Source organism: Bos indicus, chromosome X (assembly GCF_029378745.1).
Source record: "Bos indicus isolate NIAB-ARS_2022 breed Sahiwal x Tharparkar chromosome X, NIAB-ARS_B.indTharparkar_mat_pri_1.0, whole genome shotgun sequence".
In the NCBI taxonomy this organism is placed as follows: Eukaryota; Metazoa; Chordata; class Mammalia; order Artiodactyla; family Bovidae; genus Bos; species Bos indicus.
Genome location: NC_091789.1, coordinates 138768312 through 138790347, shown reverse-complemented (window position 1 = coordinate 138790347; position 22036 = coordinate 138768312). Strand labels below are relative to the sequence as shown.

The window sequence follows — 22036 nt, the reverse complement described above, 5'->3', positions numbered from 1 at the left end:
CCCAGGCAAATCATTAACAACCTCTTCAAAATCCTGCTTGCTAAGGAAGCAGTTGTTACCTTAATTAATGATCTATGAAATCCTCTTTAAATACTTTGTGCAAACCTGTGGCAGAATATGGAAAAAATGCTAAATGACTGAAGAGAACATGCATTGTTTTACTGTCTTCATCTTGAAAGAAGAAAATTTCCATCCAAGGACCAAAAAAAAGGAGCCTTGCATTTTCAATCTAAAAATATCTTTATAAAGTATTTTATGTTTGTTAATCTTTCAATGGCTAGTTTCCCAACATGGAATCTGTGGGGTTAATGTCCTTGACATGACTATGCACACATTTATAGCAAAGGTGTGAAGCAAACATGGCATTTTATTACTGAAAGGCATTTTAGAAATTCTCTGGAACCTCATTACCCAATGTATGGGTCTCTGGACTAGCAGCATCAGCATTACCTTGCATGCAATTGTTGGAAAAGTCTCAGGCTCTGACCTACTAAGTCATAATCTCTTGGGCTGGGGCCTGGGAATTGGTATGTTATCTAGGCCTCAAATGATGCTCATGTGCATCAAAGTTGGAGAATTATTGATCTAAAGCAGGACAGTCAAGATGGAGTCCATACACCAGCAACTCCAGTGAGTTGTTAATTACAGTCTGCAACTGGAAAAGTGCATTTGTTATTGGTTATTCTCAATTCCTGCGCTAGTATAAGGAGTGAGGATTCCTATGTATTCTCCCAGTTTGAGTAACAAGCCCAGGGTAGAAATACCTTTCTGAAGCCATGTACTCCATGGAATTAAAAGATGCTTGCTCCTTGGAAGGAAAGCTATGACAAACCTAGATAGTGTATTAAAAAGCAAAGACATCATTTTGCCAACAAAGGTCCATATAGTCAAAGCCACGTTTTTTTCCAGTAGTCATGTATAGATGTGAGAGTTGGACCATAAAGAAGGCTGGGCACTGAAGACATGATGCTTTTGAATTGTGGTGTTGGAAAAGACTTTTGAGAGTCCCTTGGACAGCAAGGAGATCAACCCAGTCAATCATATAGGAAATCAAACCTGAATATTCATTGGAAGGACTGATGCTGAAGCTGAAGCTCCAACACTTTGGCCACCTTCTGTGAAGAGCTGACTCATTTGAAAAGACCCTGATGCTGGGAAAGATTGAGGGCAGGAGGAGAAGAGGGCGACAGAGGATGAGATAGTTGGATAGCATCACTGACTCAATGGACGTGAATCTGAGCAAATTGCAGGACATAGTCGAGGACAGGGGAGCCTGGTGTGCTGCAGTCCACGGGGTTGCAAAGAGTCAGACATCACTTTAGGACTTAGCAACAATAAAGATTATGCACGGGGCTTCCCTGATAGCTCACTTGGTAAAGAATCTGCCTTGCAATACAGGAGACCCCGGTTTGATTCCTGGGTTGGGAAGATCTGCTGGAGAAGAGATAGGCTACCTACTTCAGTATTCTTGGGCTTCCCTTGTGGCTCAGCTGGTAAAGAATCCGCCTGCAATGCAGAAGACCTGGATTTGATCCCTGGGCTGGGAGGATCCCCTGGAGAAGGGAAAGGCTACCCACTCCAGTATTCTGGCCTGGAGAATTCCATGGACTGTATAGTCCATAGGGTCTCAAAGAGTCGGACACGACTGAGAGACTTTCACTTTTCACATGCAAACCACAGTGTCTTACACACAGCCAACACTCATCAGATATTTCCTTTCTCTTCCTTTGTCTGTTTTGCTTCGCTTTAAGCCCACAAGAAAAGGTCATCAGCAATCTTCTAAACAGCAGAGGCTATCATTAATCTTTCAATCTGAAGAGCCTGTCACATTGTCTAGTACATACTAGGTTCTTGAGAAATGTTGAATGAATTGCTGGTTTCAACTCAGGGCTCCTTGCTCAGTGGCCTGAAGGTGGGAAACCAGTGAGCAATAAGTCATTAGAAGTCATGTCATTTCTTATGCAGGGCATTTTAAAGATCCAAAATTATGTCTTCACAAGAATCCAGCCCACTGGCATCTGACTTCTAGCCCCATACAAAAATCTATGGGGAAAGGAATAGACAGTTACCTGGAATAGTATAATTGAGTTCTTGATGTAAAAGTATCTCCACATGCTCCTCTGACTCTTGAAAACAATCTTGCATATTATTTTGATTAATTTCACTGCTTACTGTTCAGTGCGTAAGAGGCTCACATCTATATCATTCAACTCCAACCTAAAAAAGGGAAGCATTTAGAGAGAATAGGGAAAAGGTGTGGCTACTGCTAGAAGGAGCAGGAGGAAGTGCCCCTGGGAGGGAGCTATCATTCTCCAGCTAAGGATGGAAGGTTGAATTGTCATTCAGCAGGCAGACAAGTGAAAGAGAAGAGGACTTGGGAAGGCCCAGGGAGAAAGAAAAGTCTGGGTTATTGAGGGAACAGAGAGTTTGTAAAACAAAGGGTATGTCATGAGAAACAATGGAAAATGAAACTCAAACAGTCTGTTAGGGCCTGATTATAAAGGGCCTGGCAATCTGTGCCAACAGGATATGGATGTTTATCCTGGAGGGAAACTATCAGAAAAGTGAATTCAGAAACTTTCATCACTGGATCTTATTTCTTGTAACAAAAAGTTGCTTCCTCCAAGAAGTTCTTGAAAACTTGGAAGCATTTACTGCTACCTCATTGGTAAAATCAAACAAAAGCTGTATATAGGTAGAGTCTAGGGCTCAGCAGAAGTGTCAGGGCCTACCACCACGCCTGATCACAGCAGGCTGTCTCCCAGTCTCCCTGTGAAACCTCAGCACCTTTTCAAGCATGACAGACGACAGAGGCTATGTGTTTAAACAGAACATGTGATTCTTGGTCAGGACTCTTCCGTGGATCTGAAAGCCTCTCTTAAATTTTCCTATGACAAGCATGTACCTATCATAGCACACGCCTATCATACAGCAGATACTCAGTAAAGATGTGATAAATGAATAATGATAGCAAAGAAACCAACCAAGGCCATTAAACATACTACTTTTCGAATTGTGGGCTGTGAGTGACTTGTGGGTCATTAAATCAGTTCAGTGGCTTACCACTAGCTTCCTGGCAAAATAAAAATTAGAAAAAAACTAGAAAATGTCAGAGTGCATCCTGTTTTGGAAAATTAAATATCACTTTGCAAACCTCTTGTTTCTGTTAGATATATCAATGTGTTTGGGATGTGTGTGCATGTCCTGGCTGGTAATGGAAAATATGTGCTCTATCTTGGGTCACAGCAAAGAAGTGACTTCGGGGTACAGAAGGTTAGGTAAACAAGTTCATCTGAGCTTTTGTGGATTAAACCTTCTCAAATACCCTTAAGACTCAGTCACAAGTTCCAATAGCACAGGGTCCTCATTTGGTTGCTATGACGACAGGGACAGCCGGCTTATCTTGCACTCACTTTTGCGCCTTGCCACAAAGCACTGAGCCCCTTGCCCTACTTACTAGCCCCCATCCACACCCCACCTGATGACTGTGGTGCCCAAGACCCTGTGGGTTCACCAGGAAGTAACCTGTGTCTGTAGCATGGAAGCTGTGTCATAAGGAGGCATACGCTGGGGGAAAGAGATACATCTACTCAGGATTTCAATCTGTTTTCTATGAAAATGTATCTTCTTATCACCACTTAAGTTTTCCTCTTTGACTCTGCTTGTAACTATTGTGTTGGCATCTTTGAAAAGGAGAAGGAGGCTGAGTCTCCATTACATGCCATGTCCTATGCTACCTACCTTCACATACACTCTCTTAATTAGAAACTTGACTGGTGGACAATTAGATCAACGGATTCCGGTATTATTTTCAAATTGTGCCCAATCTCTGTCTTCTGAGTTTACTGCAATAAATCTTCCCTCTGGGCCTACAGACAATTTTCTGCCCGAAATCTCAGATCTGGTAACCATAGTAATGAAAGAGAAGGAGGGGACATCTTGGAAATGTAGCACAGATACTTAAAAAAAAAAAAAAAAAACTTGTTATTTTCCATTTTCCTTTTCCTAATTTTTTTCTGCAAGAGTTGCTTACAAGAAGCTACAGTTGAAGTGCTAGTGAATAAATGGTTTCAGGGAAGGATGAAGAAAGCTGAGGCACAGATGATCTACAGAAGTAAACAATCATCCAGAAGAATGGAGCATAGACTGTGTTTCTGGTTCACTTCACTGCCTTGCATGTCCTTGGAAGAAGCAACAGGAAAGTGCCTCCTGATGGTTTACAGTCTTCATTTGCTACTAATTTTAACACAGAACCTATACTCAACAGAGTAGACCTAGCTTATGAGGATCATTCAAATTCAAAAAAAAAAAATATATGATCAGCCACAGAAAGTAGGTTTACAGTTCTTCACCTGGAGAAAACGTGTTAGTTCTGCAACTGTGCAAAGCAATGAAGTGATGGCCCAGGGAGGTCTCTTTTTTCAGGATACACCTCACTGCCCCTTTGTCAAACCTTCCTAAGGCTTCTCCAAGTCACACCTGGGTGATTTCATCATGATGTTAACCTGCCTCTTCAAAGTTGGGAGGAAGGGATCAAGGGCAAGACTAAATATAGGTCCAATTCTGTGGATAGAGTTCTCAGTTTTTGAGTTTATTGAGCTCCCTGCAGAAATGAACAGTTTGCCAAACTTTGACAGCCAACAGCACTGACTGCTCTCCCACTGAGCAGCTTTCAGCAGAAATGGAGCAGTGGGAGGGAAGAGGAGAAAGAAAGAAGTGGCTATTTGGAAGGGTGTTATTATAGTATGGAGCCTGTAGGCTGTCAAAACTGGCTATGACAAAGAGAGACTGCCACAAACATGTTGTGTAGACCTCTAAAAATACATCCCTTCTGTGCCTAGTTTACATAATAAGAAGTTACACATTACTATTTACAGTTTTTTAATTATTCCGTATTATATATTTTATATATTTTGAGAAGGAAATGGCTACCCACTCCAGTATTCTTGTCTGGAGAATCTCATGGACAGAGGGACTGGTAGGCTACAGTCCATGGGGTTGCAAAGAGTTGGACACAACTGAACAACTAACACACACATATTACATATTATAATCTTCTTCAACATTATAACAGCAGCAAGGGACTTGCTGCTTAACTGAAACCCTTAGAAATGATGACATAGAGTAGTATGCAAGTCAAAGATAATCAAAAGAGAAAATACACCAGAACCAAACTGTTGCTGTGTGCTGATTATATTAGAGCAGAATTTCTCAAATGGGATCAGAATGACCAGAAACTTCTGGGAGATAATGAGGGTCATAGCAGGCACAGCTTACTAAGTACATCTTTCCAGCACTTGGGTCAGCACCTTCAATGTGGTTTGCCCTCCTGTACCTCTTAGCAATTTTCATATACAACCAGAGACTCTCATAATCAGAAGGTATATAAGTAGTCATCTCGTCCCCTAACCCACATCGATACCCAACATTGCCAATAAATGATCAAACACTTGAATATCTCTAACAACAAGAAATTCATTACCTTCCAAGATGTTGTGCTCCATGTTCAGGCACAGAGTTGTTTAAAGTTCTTCCACATGTTGAGTTGAATTCTGTCTCCCTGTAATGTCAACCAATTGTTTTTGATAAGCGACCTTGGAATCATTAGTACAAAGAGTCTTCTCTTTTCTGAAAACACCTGTTATATGAGCCAGGCTCACTTGTTTTCAAGGCCAGCCTCTCTTGTTCCCGCTGCTGCTGCTGCTGCCGCCGCTGCTAAGTTGCTTCAGTCGTGTTCGACTCTGTGAGACCCCATAGATGGCAGCCTACGAGACTCCTCCATCCCTGGGATTCTCCAGGCAAGAACACTGGAGTGGGTTGCCATTTCCTTCTCCAATGCATGAAAGTAAAAAGTGAAAGTGAAGTCGCTCAGTCGTGTCCGACTCTTCGCAACCCCACAGATTGCAGCCTACCAGGTTCCTCCGTCCATGGGATTTTCCAGGCAAGAGTACTGGAGTGGGATCCCATCGCCTTCTCTGCTTGTTCCTGCTATGGTTCCTCATTTGGTATGCTGTCAGGAACATTTAGCATCCTGGAAAGGTTCCCTTGCCCCCTACCCTGCACTCAGTCTGTCCTATCTATATCTCTTACCCCTTTTCCTATTCAATGATTCAAGGACAACAGTCCATCAACTGGGATATCAAAACAGTTTCTCTTTCAAGATTTTGAGTGGTCTAATTATGGCAAAGGCACCCCACTCCAGTACTCTTGCCTGGAAAATCCCATGGATGGAGGAGCCTGGTGGGCTGCAGTCCATGGGGTCGCTGAGGGTCGGACACGACTGACAGACTTCACTTTCACTTTTCACTTTCATGCATTGGAGAAGGAAATGGCAACCCACTCCAGTGTTCTTGCCTGGAGAATCCCAGGGACAGGGCATCCTGGTGGGCTGCTGTCTATGGGGTCGCACAGAGTTGGACACGACTGAAGTGACTCAGCAGCAATTATAGTAAAGACTTGCACTGAAAAGGTTCCCGTAGAGTTGAAGTTGGGGTGGCTCAGTCGAAATATGCATAAGTAAGGGAAGCTGAAAGAAGAAAAGCAGAAATATGGGAGAATGACCGCCCTAAGAAAATGTGAATAAATCTCACTTCCTGACATGGTCACTAGAGTTCCTGGACTGAGTAGCCCTGCTGACACCTTCATCAATATCACCCTTCTTGTTAACATTTATTGAGTACATATTATACACCAGCACTGATATAAGCCCTTCATGTGCATTAGCTCACTGAATCCTTTCAAAAACTCTCAAAGGAAAATGCCATTATTCCCCTTTATATTGCAGAGGAGACTGAGGCACATACAGATCTGAGTAACTGATCCAGCTCCCACAATGGTTAGTAACAGAGCCAAGGGTGGAAACCAGGAGTACTGGATCTGGAATCCAGGTTTCTTACATTTCCAGGGCATTAGAGCCTCTTCAGATTTTCTTACAATATTTTTAGAGTTATTTCTTAAAGACATTCCCCATTTAAGTTGTCATGAGGAGCTTTCTGTCCTTTGTAACAAATCCTTAATTATTAAGATACAAAAAGATTATAATCTACTTAAGTTAAAATATACTGAATATATAGTTATAATATACTGAAGTTCAGTTCAGTCGATCAGTCGTGTATGACTCTTTGCGACTGCATAGACTGCAGCATGCCACGCCTCCCTGTCCTTCACTATCACCTGGAGTTTGCTCAAACTCGTTTCCATTGAGTCAATGATGCCATCTGACCATCTCATCCTATGTTGTCCCCTTCTTCTCCCACCTTCAATCTTTCCCAGCATCAGAGTCTTTTCAAATGAGTCAGTTCTTCGCATCAGGTGGCCAAAGTATTGGAGCTTCAGCTTCAGCATCAGTCCTTCCAATGAATATTCAGGACTGATTTCCTTTAGGATAGACTGGTTGGATCTCCTTGCAGTCCAAGGGACTCTCAAGAGTCTTCTCTAACACCACAGTTGAAAAGCATCAATTTTTCAGTGCTCAGCTTTCTTCATGGTCGAACTCTCACATCCATACATTATTACTGGAAAAATCATAGCTTTGACTAGATGGTCCTTTGTTGGCAAAGTAATGTTTCTGCTTTTTAATATGCTGTCTAGGTTGGTCATAACTTTTCTTCCAAGGACCAAGTATCTTTTAATTTCATGGCTGTAGTCCCCATCTGCAGTGATTTTGGAGCCCCCAAAAATAAAGTCTGACACTGTTTCCACTGTTTCCCCATATATTTCCCATGAAGTGATGGGATCAGATGCCTTGATCTTAGTTTTCTGAATGTTGAGTTTTAAGCCAACTTTTTCACTCTCCTCTTTCACTTTCATCACGATGCTCTTCAGTTCTTCGCTTTTGGCCATAAGGGTGGTGGCATCTGAATATCTGAGGTTGTTGATATTTCTCCCAGCAATCTTGATGCCAGCTTGTGCTTCATCCAGCCCAGCGTTTTTCATTATGTACTGTGCACATAAGTTAAACAAGCAGGGTGACAATATACAGCCTTGATGTACTCCTTTCCCAATGTTGAATCAGTCTGTTGTTCCATGTCCAGTTCTAACTGTTGCTTCCTGACCTGCATATAGGTTTCTCAAGAGGCAGATCAGGTGCTCTGGTATTCCCATCTCTTTCAGTATTTTCCACAGTTTATTGTGATCCACACAGTCAAAGGCTTTGGCATAGGCAATAAAGCAGAAGTAGATGTTTTTCTGGAACTCTCTTGCTTTTTCAATGATCCAGTGGATGTTGGCAATTTGATCTCTGGTTCCTCTTCCTTTTCTAAATCCAGCTTCAACATCTGGAAGTTCATGGTTCATGTACTGTTGAAGCCTTGCCTGGAGAATTTTGAGCATTACTTTGCTAGCATGTGAGATGAGTGCAATTGTGCGGTTTGAGCATTCATTGGCATTGCCTTTCTTTGGGATTGGAATGAAAACTGACCTTTTCCAGTCCTGTGGCCACTGCTGAGTTTTCCAAGTTTGCTGGCATATTGAGTGCAGCACCTTCATGGCATCATCTTTTATGATTTGAAATGGCTTAGCTGGAATTCCATGACCTCCACTAGCTTTGTTCACAGTGATGCTTCCTAAGGCCCACTTGACTTCGCATTCCAGGATGTCTGGCTCTAGGTGAGTGATCACACCATCGTGGTTATCTGGGTAATGAAGATCTTTTTTGTACAGTTCTTCTGTGTATTCTTGCCACCTCTTCATAATATCTTCTGCTTCTGTTAGGTCCATACCATTTCTGTCCTTTATAGTGCCCATCTTTCCATGAAATGTTCCCTTGGTATCTCTAGTTTTCTTGAAGAGATCTCTAGTCTTTCCCATTCTATTGTTTTCCTCTATTTCTTTGCACTGATCAATGGGGAAGGCTTTCTTATGTCTCCTTGCTATTCTTTCAAATTCTGTATTCAAATGGGTATATCTTTCCTTTTCTCCTTTGTCTTTTGCTTCTCTTCTTTTCTCAGCTATTTGTAAGGCCTCCTCAGACAACGATTTTGCCTTTTTGCATTTCTTTTTCTTGGGGATGGTCTTGATCCCTACCTCCTGTACAATGTCACGAACCTCCTGTCCATAGTTTTTTAGGCACTCTGTCTATCAGATCTAATCCCTTGAATCTATTTCTCACTTCCACTGTATAATTGTAAGGGATTTGATTTAGGTCATACCTGAATGGTCTAGTGGTTTTCCCTACTTTCTTCAATTTAAGTCTAAGTTTGGCAATAAGGAGTTCATGATCTGAGCCACAGTCAGCTCACCTGGCTAAACAGCACAGAGAAGTGTCTCTGAGCTGCTCTTTAGTTGCACTAAAAACCAGGGTCAGTGAACCAAATGACAGTGCTTTTACATTCTATAACATATCTGTGATATTCATGTATTCTTCCAGAAGCAGTGCATTCCAGGGTACTATTAAAGAAAAAGCCTGCCATCTAACTTTCCTTTAATTACTCTAGCCTAACATCACCTCTTCTATAGTATCTTGTGGCCTGTACGTTCCTTTACCAGGTAGCAGATACCACATTATATTGGAATCATTTGTCTGTATCATAGTTTCCCAGCCTCAGCAGTATTGGCAATGGAAGCTAGATACTTCATGCTTTGTTGTGAGGTGCTGTCCTGTGTACTGCAGGCTGTGTAGCAGTGTTCTAGCCTCTACCCACTACATGCCAAAAGCACCAACCTCTGCTCCACTGTGACAACCAAAAATGTCTCCAGACGTTGTGTAATGTCCCCTGGGGGGTAGGGGGCAAAACCACTCTTGGTTGAAAGCCACTGGTCCACATATTCTAGACCTCTTTGACCAATCCCACAATGACTTCAAGGGCAGGACTGTCTTTTGTACCCTTATTTCTTTCCAGTGCTTGGTACATTCTGATGCTCAATAAATCTTAATTGAAGAAAACTATAGTAACTTGCATCAAGATGGCTGGAAGCCTAGATTACCTATATATCTATATCTGGCTGGGTTTAGTCAGGAAAACAGAGACACCATACATACTACTAGGATAAGGGGTTTACTGTAGAAATTACAACTTATATAAATATGAAAGTAACTGGGGAAAGGAATGTCTGGAAGGCTACAGTCAGAAGACAGAATTTTAAGCTGAACTTCTTGTGAGGTAAGCAGGTATTCACAGGAAAATCTGAGAAGCTACCATATTTTGCCTCCAAAGCAGGATCGTAAAATTGGAGCCCATAGAAAGGTGTGGAATGCCACTTTATCCAACAAGTCAGCCTCATCTGACCCCCAAACACTCCCCAAAATAATGGCATCTCCTTCCCTTCTACTTTCCACATCTCCCAAATTCCTCTCACTGGCAAACCCTTACCTGGAACCAATCAAGGAGGGAATTCTGGGAAATGCAGTTTTTTCCAGCTGTAGGCAGGCACTTCTACAGGAGTGGAAGTGCCAGGTAAATAACAGATAATCTCACACAGTAACCACTTTTTGACACCAAGTGTGCATGTTACATATAGAGATCAAACCATGACAATAGTCGGAAGAATCTGGCAGTCACAGTCATTCACATTAGAAAGCAAGTGAGTGTGTGATACGATGGGTTGTTTCTATTGTTATTGCCTTTGGTTTGGCAGTGGACTCACCCTCTGATCACCTGTCCCCTCCAGTCTGTGCTGTGTAGACAGTCTCAACACTCACTTTGCTTACACCTTGCACAGATGGCAAACTATGTTAATAATTGAACAGCTCACACTCCAGATGGAAGATGTTCACCTTCATGCTTCTTAGACTTTAGTGTGTCTTCTGAGCATTCTGGCCAGACCAGAATTGACAGAGACTACTGGAAAAGAACTTCCATATGCAAGGCATTGCTTCCCTCTTGAGGCATTGAAACATCACAACCACGTTATTGATTCCTAAACTACTTTCTAAGACTGCAGCTGACATTAAGTGAAAATATTTCTGCTTTATAGATTTTGAGTCAAAAGTCAATTATTTTTAAATAATTACTTCCAGTCTATTAAAAACAATAGAGTGCTGGAAGTGAGGTGTGGTCCAAAGTGGAGTGAAGTATATAGCTCACTTTAGAAAATTAGATTCAAAATATGCATTAAATGGACCTATATCTTCAGGATAGCCCATGAAGTCTAACATATTTACACCTGGCCCTTTAAGGAAAATGTTTGCTGACACCTGGACTAGAGGGAAAGCAACAAGAGCTGAGCCCTGAGAAGTAAATGGGACATTACAAAGAGTTGTATTTTACTGAAGTGAGAGCCACTGGAGGTTTGAGCTCATGAAGATCTGACCTGACTCACATTTTAACACGATTCCTCTAGTTGCTGCATTAAGAATAGACATTTTTATTGGGAGGGAGGGTCTAGAAGCCAGGGGATCAGGTAGAAGATGATCACTGTGATTCTGGCAGAAATGATTCTGATGAATCACTGTATGGTGGCTCGGTCCACATGGAGTGGACGAGCTGGTAAGAGGTGCCTAGCAATGGCACCCCACTCCAGTACTCTTGCCTGGAAAATCCCATGGACAGAGGAGCCTGGTGGGCTGCAGTCCATGGGGTTGCTAAGAGTTGGACACGACTAAGCGACTTCACTTTCACTTTTCACTTTCCTGCATTGGAGAAGGAAATGGCAACCCACTCCAGTGTTCTTGCCTGGAGAATCCCAGGGACGGTGGGGCCTGGTGGGCTGCCGTCTATGGGGTCGTACAGAGTCGGACACGACTGAAGCGATTTAGCAGCAGCAGCAGCTCTGGTCTGGAGATTGAGCTGGTTAGACTTCCCGGTACTAGATATGTTACATGCCCTGCCCCTGCCATGTGCAGGGGAGGCTAGATACAGTTGTGCACATGTACGACCAACTAAAGCAGAGCTTTTTGAGTAGGCACAATGTTGCCCCCCAAGGGACATTTGGCAATGTCAAGAGACATTTTTCATTGTCACAACGGCAGCGGAAGTATGTTACTTCTAGCAGGTAGAGACCAGGGATGCTGCTAAATATCCTAAAATATACAACACAGTTCTCTACCACAAAAATAATTACTTGGCCCCAAATGTCAACAGTGCCATGAGTAAGGAACCTTGACCTCAAGAAAGGCCCACTAATGGAAGAAAAAATAAAGATGGGTTTTCATGGATAACTAGGAGTCTTAGCCCAGCTCAACTGCCAGTGCCCTAACTCCTGCAAGGCATCTGCAGGCTGTGGCAACAGCAATTTTGGAGTCCCAGCTCATACCAAACCTGAATCCTGCTTGTCCTCTCTTGCCCACATATCTTTCCCCAGTTATTGGAAGTGAGCTTTGTCCCAAATAAGGAACTCTGCTGCCTTTTTTCTGTGTGTGTGTGTGTGTGTATATATATATATATACATACACACACACATACAGAAGTTTTTAAAAATAACATGTGTGATTGAGATGATGAAAGAGATTTTGTGTAATGACAGGCAAATGGTGCAGAGCACTACAGTGCAGGTATTAATTTGTTTAAAGAGATTTTTGAAGAAAAATGTTCTATTAATTAAAATTTCAAGACTTAAAACTTAAAGATGTTTGGTGATGACTGTAGATCTACAAGAATTTTACTCTCTTCATCAAACCCAAATGGACTGCATATGAATTCAAATACCCTTAATATTGTGCAAATATTCCTTAGTCTTTGCTATGGGTAATAACTGATAAGGTCTCATTTATTTGGTGAAATACTTGCATGTATATAAAACATAGTGGCTTTTCATTTACCTAGCTTTATTATTTTGATTTGTGAGTAGCTGCATAAATGAAAAACTATTCCTTCGTATTCTGGCTTGTCTATTCCATTTATTTTCTTTGCAAAGAAGTATGCATTTTTTGCTAAGATTGTTAATAAGATGGATCTAATTTTATATATTTTCACAGTATCTGGTCTACTCACTAGCTTAACACTGGGAAAAAATGGGCAGTGTTTCAAATATAGATCATAAATACCTCAGCTCTTGAGTGGCACTGTGGAGTTTAGGTTTGCCCTAATTTTCTATAAATTCAATATGTAAAAACAGACCATGCGATAAGTAAGCTAGAAAAGCATTTTTCATACCATGAAAGACTTTTCCAACATTCATCTAAGAAGCATTTATCTTATATACGTGCTTAGTCGTTCAGTCGTGTCTGACTCTCTGTGACCCCATGGACTGTAGCCCGCTACGGCTTTGTCCACGGGGATTCTCCAGGTAAGAATACTGAAGTGGGTTGCCATGCTCTCCTCCGGGGATCTACCCAACTCAGGATTGAACCCAGGTCTCCCACATTGCAGGTGGATTCTTTACCAACTGAGCAACCAGGGAAGCCCAAGAATACTGGAGTCAGTAGCTTATCCTTTCTCCAAGGAATCTTCCAGACCCAGGAATCAAATCAGGGTCTCCTGCATTGCAGGGAGATTCTTTACCAGCTGAGCTACCAATAGTATTCAACACAGGCAGCTTTAGCCCCATATTGTTCTATGTACTGGGGCATTCAAGGTATGCAAAACTGGGTCCTTACACTTGAAGGTCACATAAAAGAGGCTGACATATAAGCAGCTAAGTTTAACATATGATGTAGCAGGTTCCATTATGGGGTCAGCTTCAGTGCTACAGACCCATGGCCCAGGCGCAGGGGTCAAGAAAAGGCATCCTGAATGAGATGAGTAGAATCTTGAAGAACATGCAGGAGCTCACCAGGTAGAGGGAGGTGAGGACTATTCTATGCAAAAAAATAAAGCCAAAGACCATGAAACACCATGAGAGAAGCAAGTATAAGGCAAGATATAGTGGGTCCTTGAAAATCACGAAGGAGCTTGGGAGTGGTCATTAAGGAGATGAGAAACTGTTGAAAAGTATTAAGCCAGGAATGGAAGCAATGTGCATTCCTTCAGTTTCACTAGAGCACAAAGTAGGGCTGGCTTCAAAATCTGTGGGACCTGGTACAAAATGAAAACGTGGGGTGCTTGTTCAAAAACCATTACGAACTTCAAGATGGCTACAGCAAAGCATTAAACCAAGTATAGGACCCTTCAAAGCACTGGGGTGTGTGTGACTGCACATATGCCTGCCCACAAGGCCGACTCTACCAGAAGGCATCAGGGCAGAGGGAGGAAGAAGAGATTAAGACCTTTGTTTGCATACTGTCCAGTCTGTAGTTGAGAAGAAAAGTCTTAAGCGTATCAACCAGCTAGAGATTAGTCTCGAGGCAATATACTAGACAGCATTATAGTCCCATACTCAAACTCAGAAAATGGCCAAATGGCTGATTTCTTCATTTTAAAGAGGAAATAGGAGACCAAACATGTTGAGAGACTGAGGGAATTCAATCCGAGCCTTTTAGATTCTATCCCAGTGTCTCCTCCTCCTCTTCAATGTCAAGGCAGTGAATCTGCAGTGAAAGGGATAGGATGGAAGTTCTTTGGGCAAGACTGATCCAGAGGCTGCAGAAAGGACTGCAAGTGACCAAGAAATGGAAATCAGCTAGGAGACAACTGCTGTCCCCTCCCTTCTCCCAGGGAGCACATCCTTTCTGAGACCTTTCTCAGAATCAAGAGGATCTTTCCAAGCACAATTTTAGAATATCTCATGGGCCTAGCATTGTGCCAGGGAAGAAGGGTACAGAAATGACTCAGGCACACTCTCAAGAGGTTATCCTTTGGTGAATGAAGACAGTAGTGGGAATCCGCTATCACAATCCACAAACTCTGTCTACCTATTCTTTAATATGATTGGAAAGCAAAAATTTTAAATAATAAAAAAGAAAATTGGAAACGAATTCTAAACATCAATAGGTAGCTACAGAGTTTTTTTTTCAGATTCAGGGGAGTATAGATGATTTGTAGATTGCCTTGTATATCTCTCAGTAATATTACCATCCATACCCTCACCAACTCTAAAGGCTTCAGGCTCACCTGAGCCCCAATAAACCTTTGTACATATCTCAAGAATCTCTCTCATATCATTCTCTTCAGTTCTCCTGACCCCCTGAAAACCTAAGGTCTTATTCATTTTTTCCTTCTCTTGGTTCTTAATATAAGGCTTTAAACCAGCACCATGGCTTGCAAGGTTCTATATGATCCAGTCCTTGGTCATTTCTGAAACTTTGTCTCACCCCACTTTCTTTCTGCATTCCATGGGCCATTCTACCATCTCTCAACTGCAGGAAACTTTCCTATCTCCAACATCTCCCAACTCTGCTGTCCCTTCTTTAATGCTTCTCATTTTTTCAAACCTCTAATGAAATATCACTTCCCCAAGGAAAAGCTTCTCTTATCTGATCTGGCAGATAAGAGGACCACTATTCATAAGCTCTCATAGCACCCTATACTTTTCCTTCAGAGCCCTATCATAGTAATTCTGTATTCATGTGATTCTTTCATAAATGCTTGTCTTCACCTCAAGGCTGGGAACTACCTGAAGGCATGAGTCTGATCTGGTTTGCTCGTCACTGGATTCCTGGCAAATGGCACAGTGCCTGGCATGTCCTCGGGACTTTTATGACCATTTAATCTAAAACATCCATTTCTCTGCCTTCCATCTCTCTTAGGTGTATTACCTTGATTGTTTTATTTCAAGGCATTCATCATTATCTCTGCGTGTGTGTGTGTGTGTGCACACAAATATGTGGGAGTGTCCTAACTGTGTATATGTGTGTGTGTGTGTATATATATATATATATATATATATATGTATAAATATGTGTGTATGTGTGTACACATGATTTCTCTACTTGTTACTTGTTTTCTCCAATAGCAATGTAAACTCCAAAAAAGAAGAGACTTCACCTCCTTGTTCACTGCTGTATCCTCACCACATACCTGGCACATAATAGGTACTCGAGGAATTATTTGCTGGAAATATGAATACATAAATGGCAAGTGCTCAAGAAATGAACACCAGAGTTCATTCTCCTTCAAAAATCAATAGTAATAGGAGGAATGGAGAGAGTAGCATGGAAACATATACACCACCATATATAAAATAGGTAGCCAGTGGAAATTTGCTGTATGACTCAGGGAATTCAAACCTAGAGGGATGGGATGGGATGAGATGGGAGGTGGGAAGGAGGTTCAAGAGGGAGGTTATAGAAACCAATCCAATATTGTAAAGCAATTATCCTCAAATTAAAAATAAATTAAAAAGAAAAATCAATAATAATGATATCCTGCATTGAAAAAGAGATGATCCACTGATAATGGCTTTCTTTTGGGGAAAAAATGCTATTCACTGTCTACCCCCAAATGACACTGTAAGAGTTTTAATTCATTTCGCCACATCATTAAGCAACAAGGGATTATATTTGGCTTACTTTATTTTAGATCAGTTGTTCCACAAATTTCGATTGGATTCTTCATCTATAATCTTGAATGGAAGTCATTTGGGGCCTGATAGAGACAAATTCATAAAACCCAGAAACTTCCAGAGTGTTCAGAATCAGAGAGTTTGGAGATCTGACAAATCAGATTTGAATTTCAGCTTCCATATTTATTAGCAATATAACTTCAGGAAGCCACATAACTTCTCTCAGTCTCAGTTTCCTCTGAAACCTTGTGACTTGTAGGGACAGTTTGGTGATAGGATTGACTGTGGTTTTAAGTGCATGGTTTATAATTATAATCAATATATGGTATCTATTATTCATATCTACTCCCAAGTCCCCGTGATACAGAAAAGAAAACTGAGGCCGTAAGAATTGGGAATTTCTCAAAGCCATCCCTCTTCTCCAAGTCTAGGTGATAGAAATCAGCAGGTCTACAACTAAGCACCACCTAGAATTGGGCTTCCCTGATGGCTCAGCAGGTAAAGAACCCACCAGCTGTGCAGGAGACACAGGAGATGTGGGTTCAGTCTCAGATCCGGGAAGATCCCCTGGAGAAAGAAATGGCAACCCACTCCAGTATGCTTGCCTGGAGAATCCCATGGCCTGAGGAGGCCTACAGTCCAAAGGGTCACAAAGAGTCTGACACGACTGAGCAACAAAGCACACACGCAAGGCTTCATTTGCTCAGGGGACTTTTTTTGGGAAAACCTGCTTGTGTTTGGACTCACACTGTTTGCAAAGCAGCGCTGAAGACTCCATTATGTCCTTGCATTGACTGAAGCTCAGTGCAACTTTCACTTTCACCTGGGCCATATCCTGGCCCAAAAGACTGAAGATTCAATCAAAGAATCTGGGTGAGAAATGGAATGGAGTTTTTCCCCACCTCAGTTTATAGGAGTCCTTTTATTTCCTCCTTTTTAGGACATAAAAGAAAAATTAGAAATACTGGTCCCACTGAAATCTTTCACTGCATAAATCCCATAATCTTTAATTATATTGAAATTATTTGCTTATAACAAACAATTCAGTACCATGCAATTCTGCTGAGTTTTAGGTTCAATTTCACATCTAGACAAGAGTTCCAAACACAGGAATGGGTAAATCTTATAATAAGTAAAACAAATGGCTAAGATAAGTAAAATAAGGTGATAAGTCTCCAACAAATTGCATAGTGCCATGGCAGTTTTTCCTATGTAGACAGGATTTAAGGAGATTTTATCAAAGTGGGATATAGAAATTGAATGTATTGAAACTTTGGATGATTCATTTTCTATGAAATTGAATCAGTGAATAACAAAACAGAGTGAGCTACAAGTATTCACTGCTCAAAGATACTGAAGATGGTAGGTCAGCAGCAATAATTAAGTAATTAGTTTTCTGGCTAATTATAAGAAATGGAGAATATATGCCTGAAATTCTTTCCTCACTGAGAGAATCACACCAACTCTCCCGGTGAATACATTCAACTAAGCTGTGCCTTCAGATTGTTCTTTATTTCAGCTTTAGTTTATCCATGACTCAAGCTCATCTCCATTTTGCCTTCATATAGGAATCCTGCCATATTACCATAGCATTTTATTCTGAACCTGCTATAAAGGCAATTAGTCATTCATTATAACACCAAAATTCAAAGTGGTTGCAATTATATTTTCTGAATCAAGCCCTTTGATGTGGGTAATTTAAGGTTCTATATTTAAAATGCATTCAATGAGTCATAATGGTAAATAAGAATACCCTTAAACTAGCATTCATATCTCCTGCACATGAAAAATTAAATGGATAATTTCTACCTACAACAGATTTATTTTGTGGTGGATAATTTTAAAGAATTGATTTAATTAGTTGTAACTATGCTCAGAAGTATAATTTGAAATACCATTGAATGGAAAGGGAAAGTATTTTCAAGCAGAGAGAAAACTCTCTTAAAATTTCCTTTGTTCACTAGTCAATGAACGTTTATTAAGCACCTACAGTTTGCACGGCAATGTACGACACAATAACCTAGTCCGGCATAATTCTATTCTAGTTCTGCTAGTTAATTGAATGAGTTAACCTCTTTAGTTGTCCATTCACAGTATGCCAATAGACAACAGGAATTAAATGAATGAGTCAATCTGAGAAAAAACATGGATGTATTTAGGATTCCTTTTGTTTCATGTGCTAAAAACCAGTTACCAGCTAACTACTCTTTTTTATTTCTTCAGAGACCCAGGAATTTTAAAAGAATCTTATTTCACTCAGGCAGTGAACTATACACTTAGTCATGACTTTCTAAGTGTTGATACAGAACAGCAATTTGTAAGATTCTACAGATATGGAAAGGAAAAATAGCACAGTAATTTTAGGCAGATAAGGGGAAATATATTTTGAGGGCTGATTTTCACTTAAAAAATTATCTTAGACTTAATAACATAGACTAGGTTCAGCATTTTAGAGCTGGACATTAGAGCTGATCTAGGCCACTGGTTTCCAACCATTTGTATTAGAGACATTGGATTTTTAAAAAAAAATATGGATTCTCCATTCTCATTCCCAGAGATTGTGATTCACTTGGTCTGGAAGAGGCTAGGAGGGGAAGCAGGCAGAAATATAACTTGTAAAACTTCCCTAGCATCCAAAGCTGAGACCCACAGACCTAGTCAAGCCTCAATATTTTGGCATGGGGTCTCCAAGCCTTGAAAGAATAAATATCCTGCCTAAGGAAAAACACAGCTTATAAACCTTGGAGCCACGCTTAGAACCCAAACAGCCAAATTCCTAGTCTATATCTATTTACTAAACCAATTGACAGCATTTCTATTTCTCTCACACACTGGTTCAGATCTAATTACAAGTTAGTAGGTAGGAAGAATAAGACTGCTTATAACTCATAACTAACACATTCCCTCCTCCTAGAGACCTGTGTGTTTCTTTACTTGCTAACTAATGAGTCTTCCAATGATGCTGTAATGATTAATATATCTGTTTATTTCACATTTGTAAATACTTATTTGAAACTTTTGCACCTATAAAATATATCATTCCCATTTTAAGGCAAAGAAAGTAGATTTACTATTTGAATCTGAGTCCAGTTGAAGTCTCTACTATAGAGCTTTTAGAGCTGAGCACATAGCAGTACTCAAATATCCAGCTGGGTTTTCTTAGCCACGTCCCTTACATGAAAATGTCTTTAGTTTGGCCACTTCCACTGAGTTCTAAAAGCTCCATGCAGGTAGGGCTCTTGTCCAACTTCATCACCTGTCTCCCAGCATCTAGCAAAACGCTTGCCATAAACTCAACACTCAACAACTAATTGTTGAATGAAAAATCCTACTTACATTTTGTTAAATGAGACAGAGTATCCTGAACCAACTTGTGAAAGACAGTCTCAAATACAAAAAAGTATTGGGAAGATGGTTTTATAAAGGAGTAGTTTTACAATTATTTTATTAGAAGAGCTTTGGCCTGACTTTCCTCACATAAATTTGTCTTTGTTGTACCATTTGGGTTACAGTTGGGCTTTCCCTCACTAATATTATGTTAACAGTCCTTCATTCAAATGATACAAATGAACTTACTTATAAAACAGAAATAGACTCACAGGTTTCAAAAACAAATTTACAGTTACCAAAGGAGAAATGTGGACGGGCAGGGATAAATTAGGAGCTTGGGATTAACATATACACACTACTGTGTATAAAACAGGTAACCAACAAGGACCTACTGCATAGTACAGGGAACTCTACTCAATATTCTGTAATAACCTATGTGGGTAAAAAGTCTGAAAAAGAATGGATATACATATATGTATAACTGAGTCACTTTGCTCTATACCTAAAACTAATATAACATTGTAAATCAACTAAACTCCAATAAAATTTTTAAGAAGTCCTTCATTTAGTATACCTTTTATATGCGTGAAAGCGCAACTGACATGCAATAAATAGTGATGAAATAAAATACCGAATTTTACTGTCTTTTGGGAAAATGTAACCAAATTAATTAACATAATATTATTCTCTGGAAAGATAAAGAGTGCAGTATCTTTGGTGAGTCAAAAGGGTGGCACAGTATTATAGAAAGCACTAATCTAGTTGCAGAAGATGATTCAATCGATGACTATTTAGAATTAAATTTTTATTAAGCAGATCATTTCAATCCTACCTTTTCAACCCAACCACACACCCAAATTCCATACTTTTGTCTCTATGAAGGGTATTTTCTCTTTACCCAGAGGTTATGACTTTGCAGTCTTTTATCTGATTCATGTAGAAATGAGGTACTGACATGAGCTAAAATGACATATGTTTAAATATGATAGAGATGAATAGCCAAAGAAGCAATGTAAAAAACTGACAGTAGAAAAATTAGCCATGGTAGAAATATTGAACACCAAACAATGAATATTTAATCTCTGATATCCAACTGAGATGAACTAGAGGGTTGGAGGGGGGAAAGGTATACATTGAAGGAGTTAATCTTAAATCTAACACTAATATTAAAGCCAAGGTTAATGGAAGGAACTGGGCTGTGAATGGGCCACAACAGCTCAGGAACATGATGAGGATTCAGTAAATGCTTTATTGAATGAATGAATGGGTAAATGAATGATTAAGTGAATGAGTGTATGAATGAACTGTCCTCTTTAGAAATCTAGAGTATAGTACTTGGATTTGAAGACTTGGCTTTAAAAACAAATCTATCCAAAGCTGTGGATTAATAAACTAGATTTCGGGAAAGTCAGTGCTGGATATAATATAGGTGTTTCTATTTTTCATTTAATTAAAATGACCACAGAGTCATTATTCTTACCCTTAATTTCTGAGTCTTAAAAAGTTAATGAACTATATCTGTTCCATGAATAACTGAGTTGAACTTGAAAGACAACTTCCCATTCCAAAAGCTTCCCACACTACCAGTTAACTGTGATTTACCCTTTTCCTTCTGAAGAATTTTAAGCATCTTCCATCTGATTTGACTGACAACCAATCTGTACTTCCTCTGTCTTTATTCTCCCAGGAAGAAGATGTTACTCGTGAAAGTCGTTTTAATTTCAGTGGTTATGGAATGGGTCACTGCCTTCAAGTGAAAGATGGAACAGCTGTCAAGGCCACACCTGCCAACCAGCTCCCACAGCCCCCCAAAGATGCAGATGCCATCAAGAAGAAGTTTGTGGACCGGGCAAAAAGGATTGACACGATTTCTCGAGCTGCCTTCCCATTGGCCTTCCTCATTTTCAACATCTTTTACTGGATCACATACAAGATCATTCGGCATGAAGATATCCATAAGAAATAGATGTGCTCTTCAGATCCTGGGACCTTCTTGCCTAACTGCTGTGCTTGTAAATACACAGTGAAATTGTCTTCATATCACTTTGACAGAGGAGAAGACTGGGGGAGGGGGGAGGGAGGATCATGGGGGTGGGTTTCCTGGCACCTACATGAATAAAGATAAGTTATCCGGGCGATGAAGGAAAATGTTTGCACAAAATTAAGGTTTTGCAGAATCACGTGAGCATAATTACATTCATAGTCTTTAGCATTGCTCTTTCAGATGATGCATTAATTAGACATGATATGCAAGGTCAAGTACTTGAGGGCTATTTGTTTTTTGGTTTGGTTTGAACTAATTCTGGAACTGAAAAGATAGTTTGAACACATGTGTGTGCACGCACGCACGTGCACACACACACACACACACACACACAAGGAAAATGCTTACCATCTGACCATAGTGACTAGTCTATAGTGAGTTGAGGACCAAACTTTTTCAGGAAAA

General features: G+C 40.4%; 1 protein-coding gene across 4 annotated transcripts in view; it reads left to right on the top strand.

Moving 5' to 3' along the window:
* The window catches only part of GLRA2 (glycine receptor alpha 2), a 207189-nt gene extending 185541 nt beyond the window's left edge, over positions 1-21648 (top strand). For all 4 annotated transcript variants that reach the window (XM_070783826.1, XM_070783827.1, XM_070783825.1 and 1 more), the window contains one exon: positions 21275-21648. In XM_070783826.1, the coding sequence (XP_070639927.1) occupies positions 21275-21553 (279 nt within the window). In that variant the 3' untranslated portion in view covers positions 21554-21648. The remainder of the gene's footprint in view (positions 1-21274) is intronic.
* Positions 21649-22036: the final 388 nt, after the last annotated feature.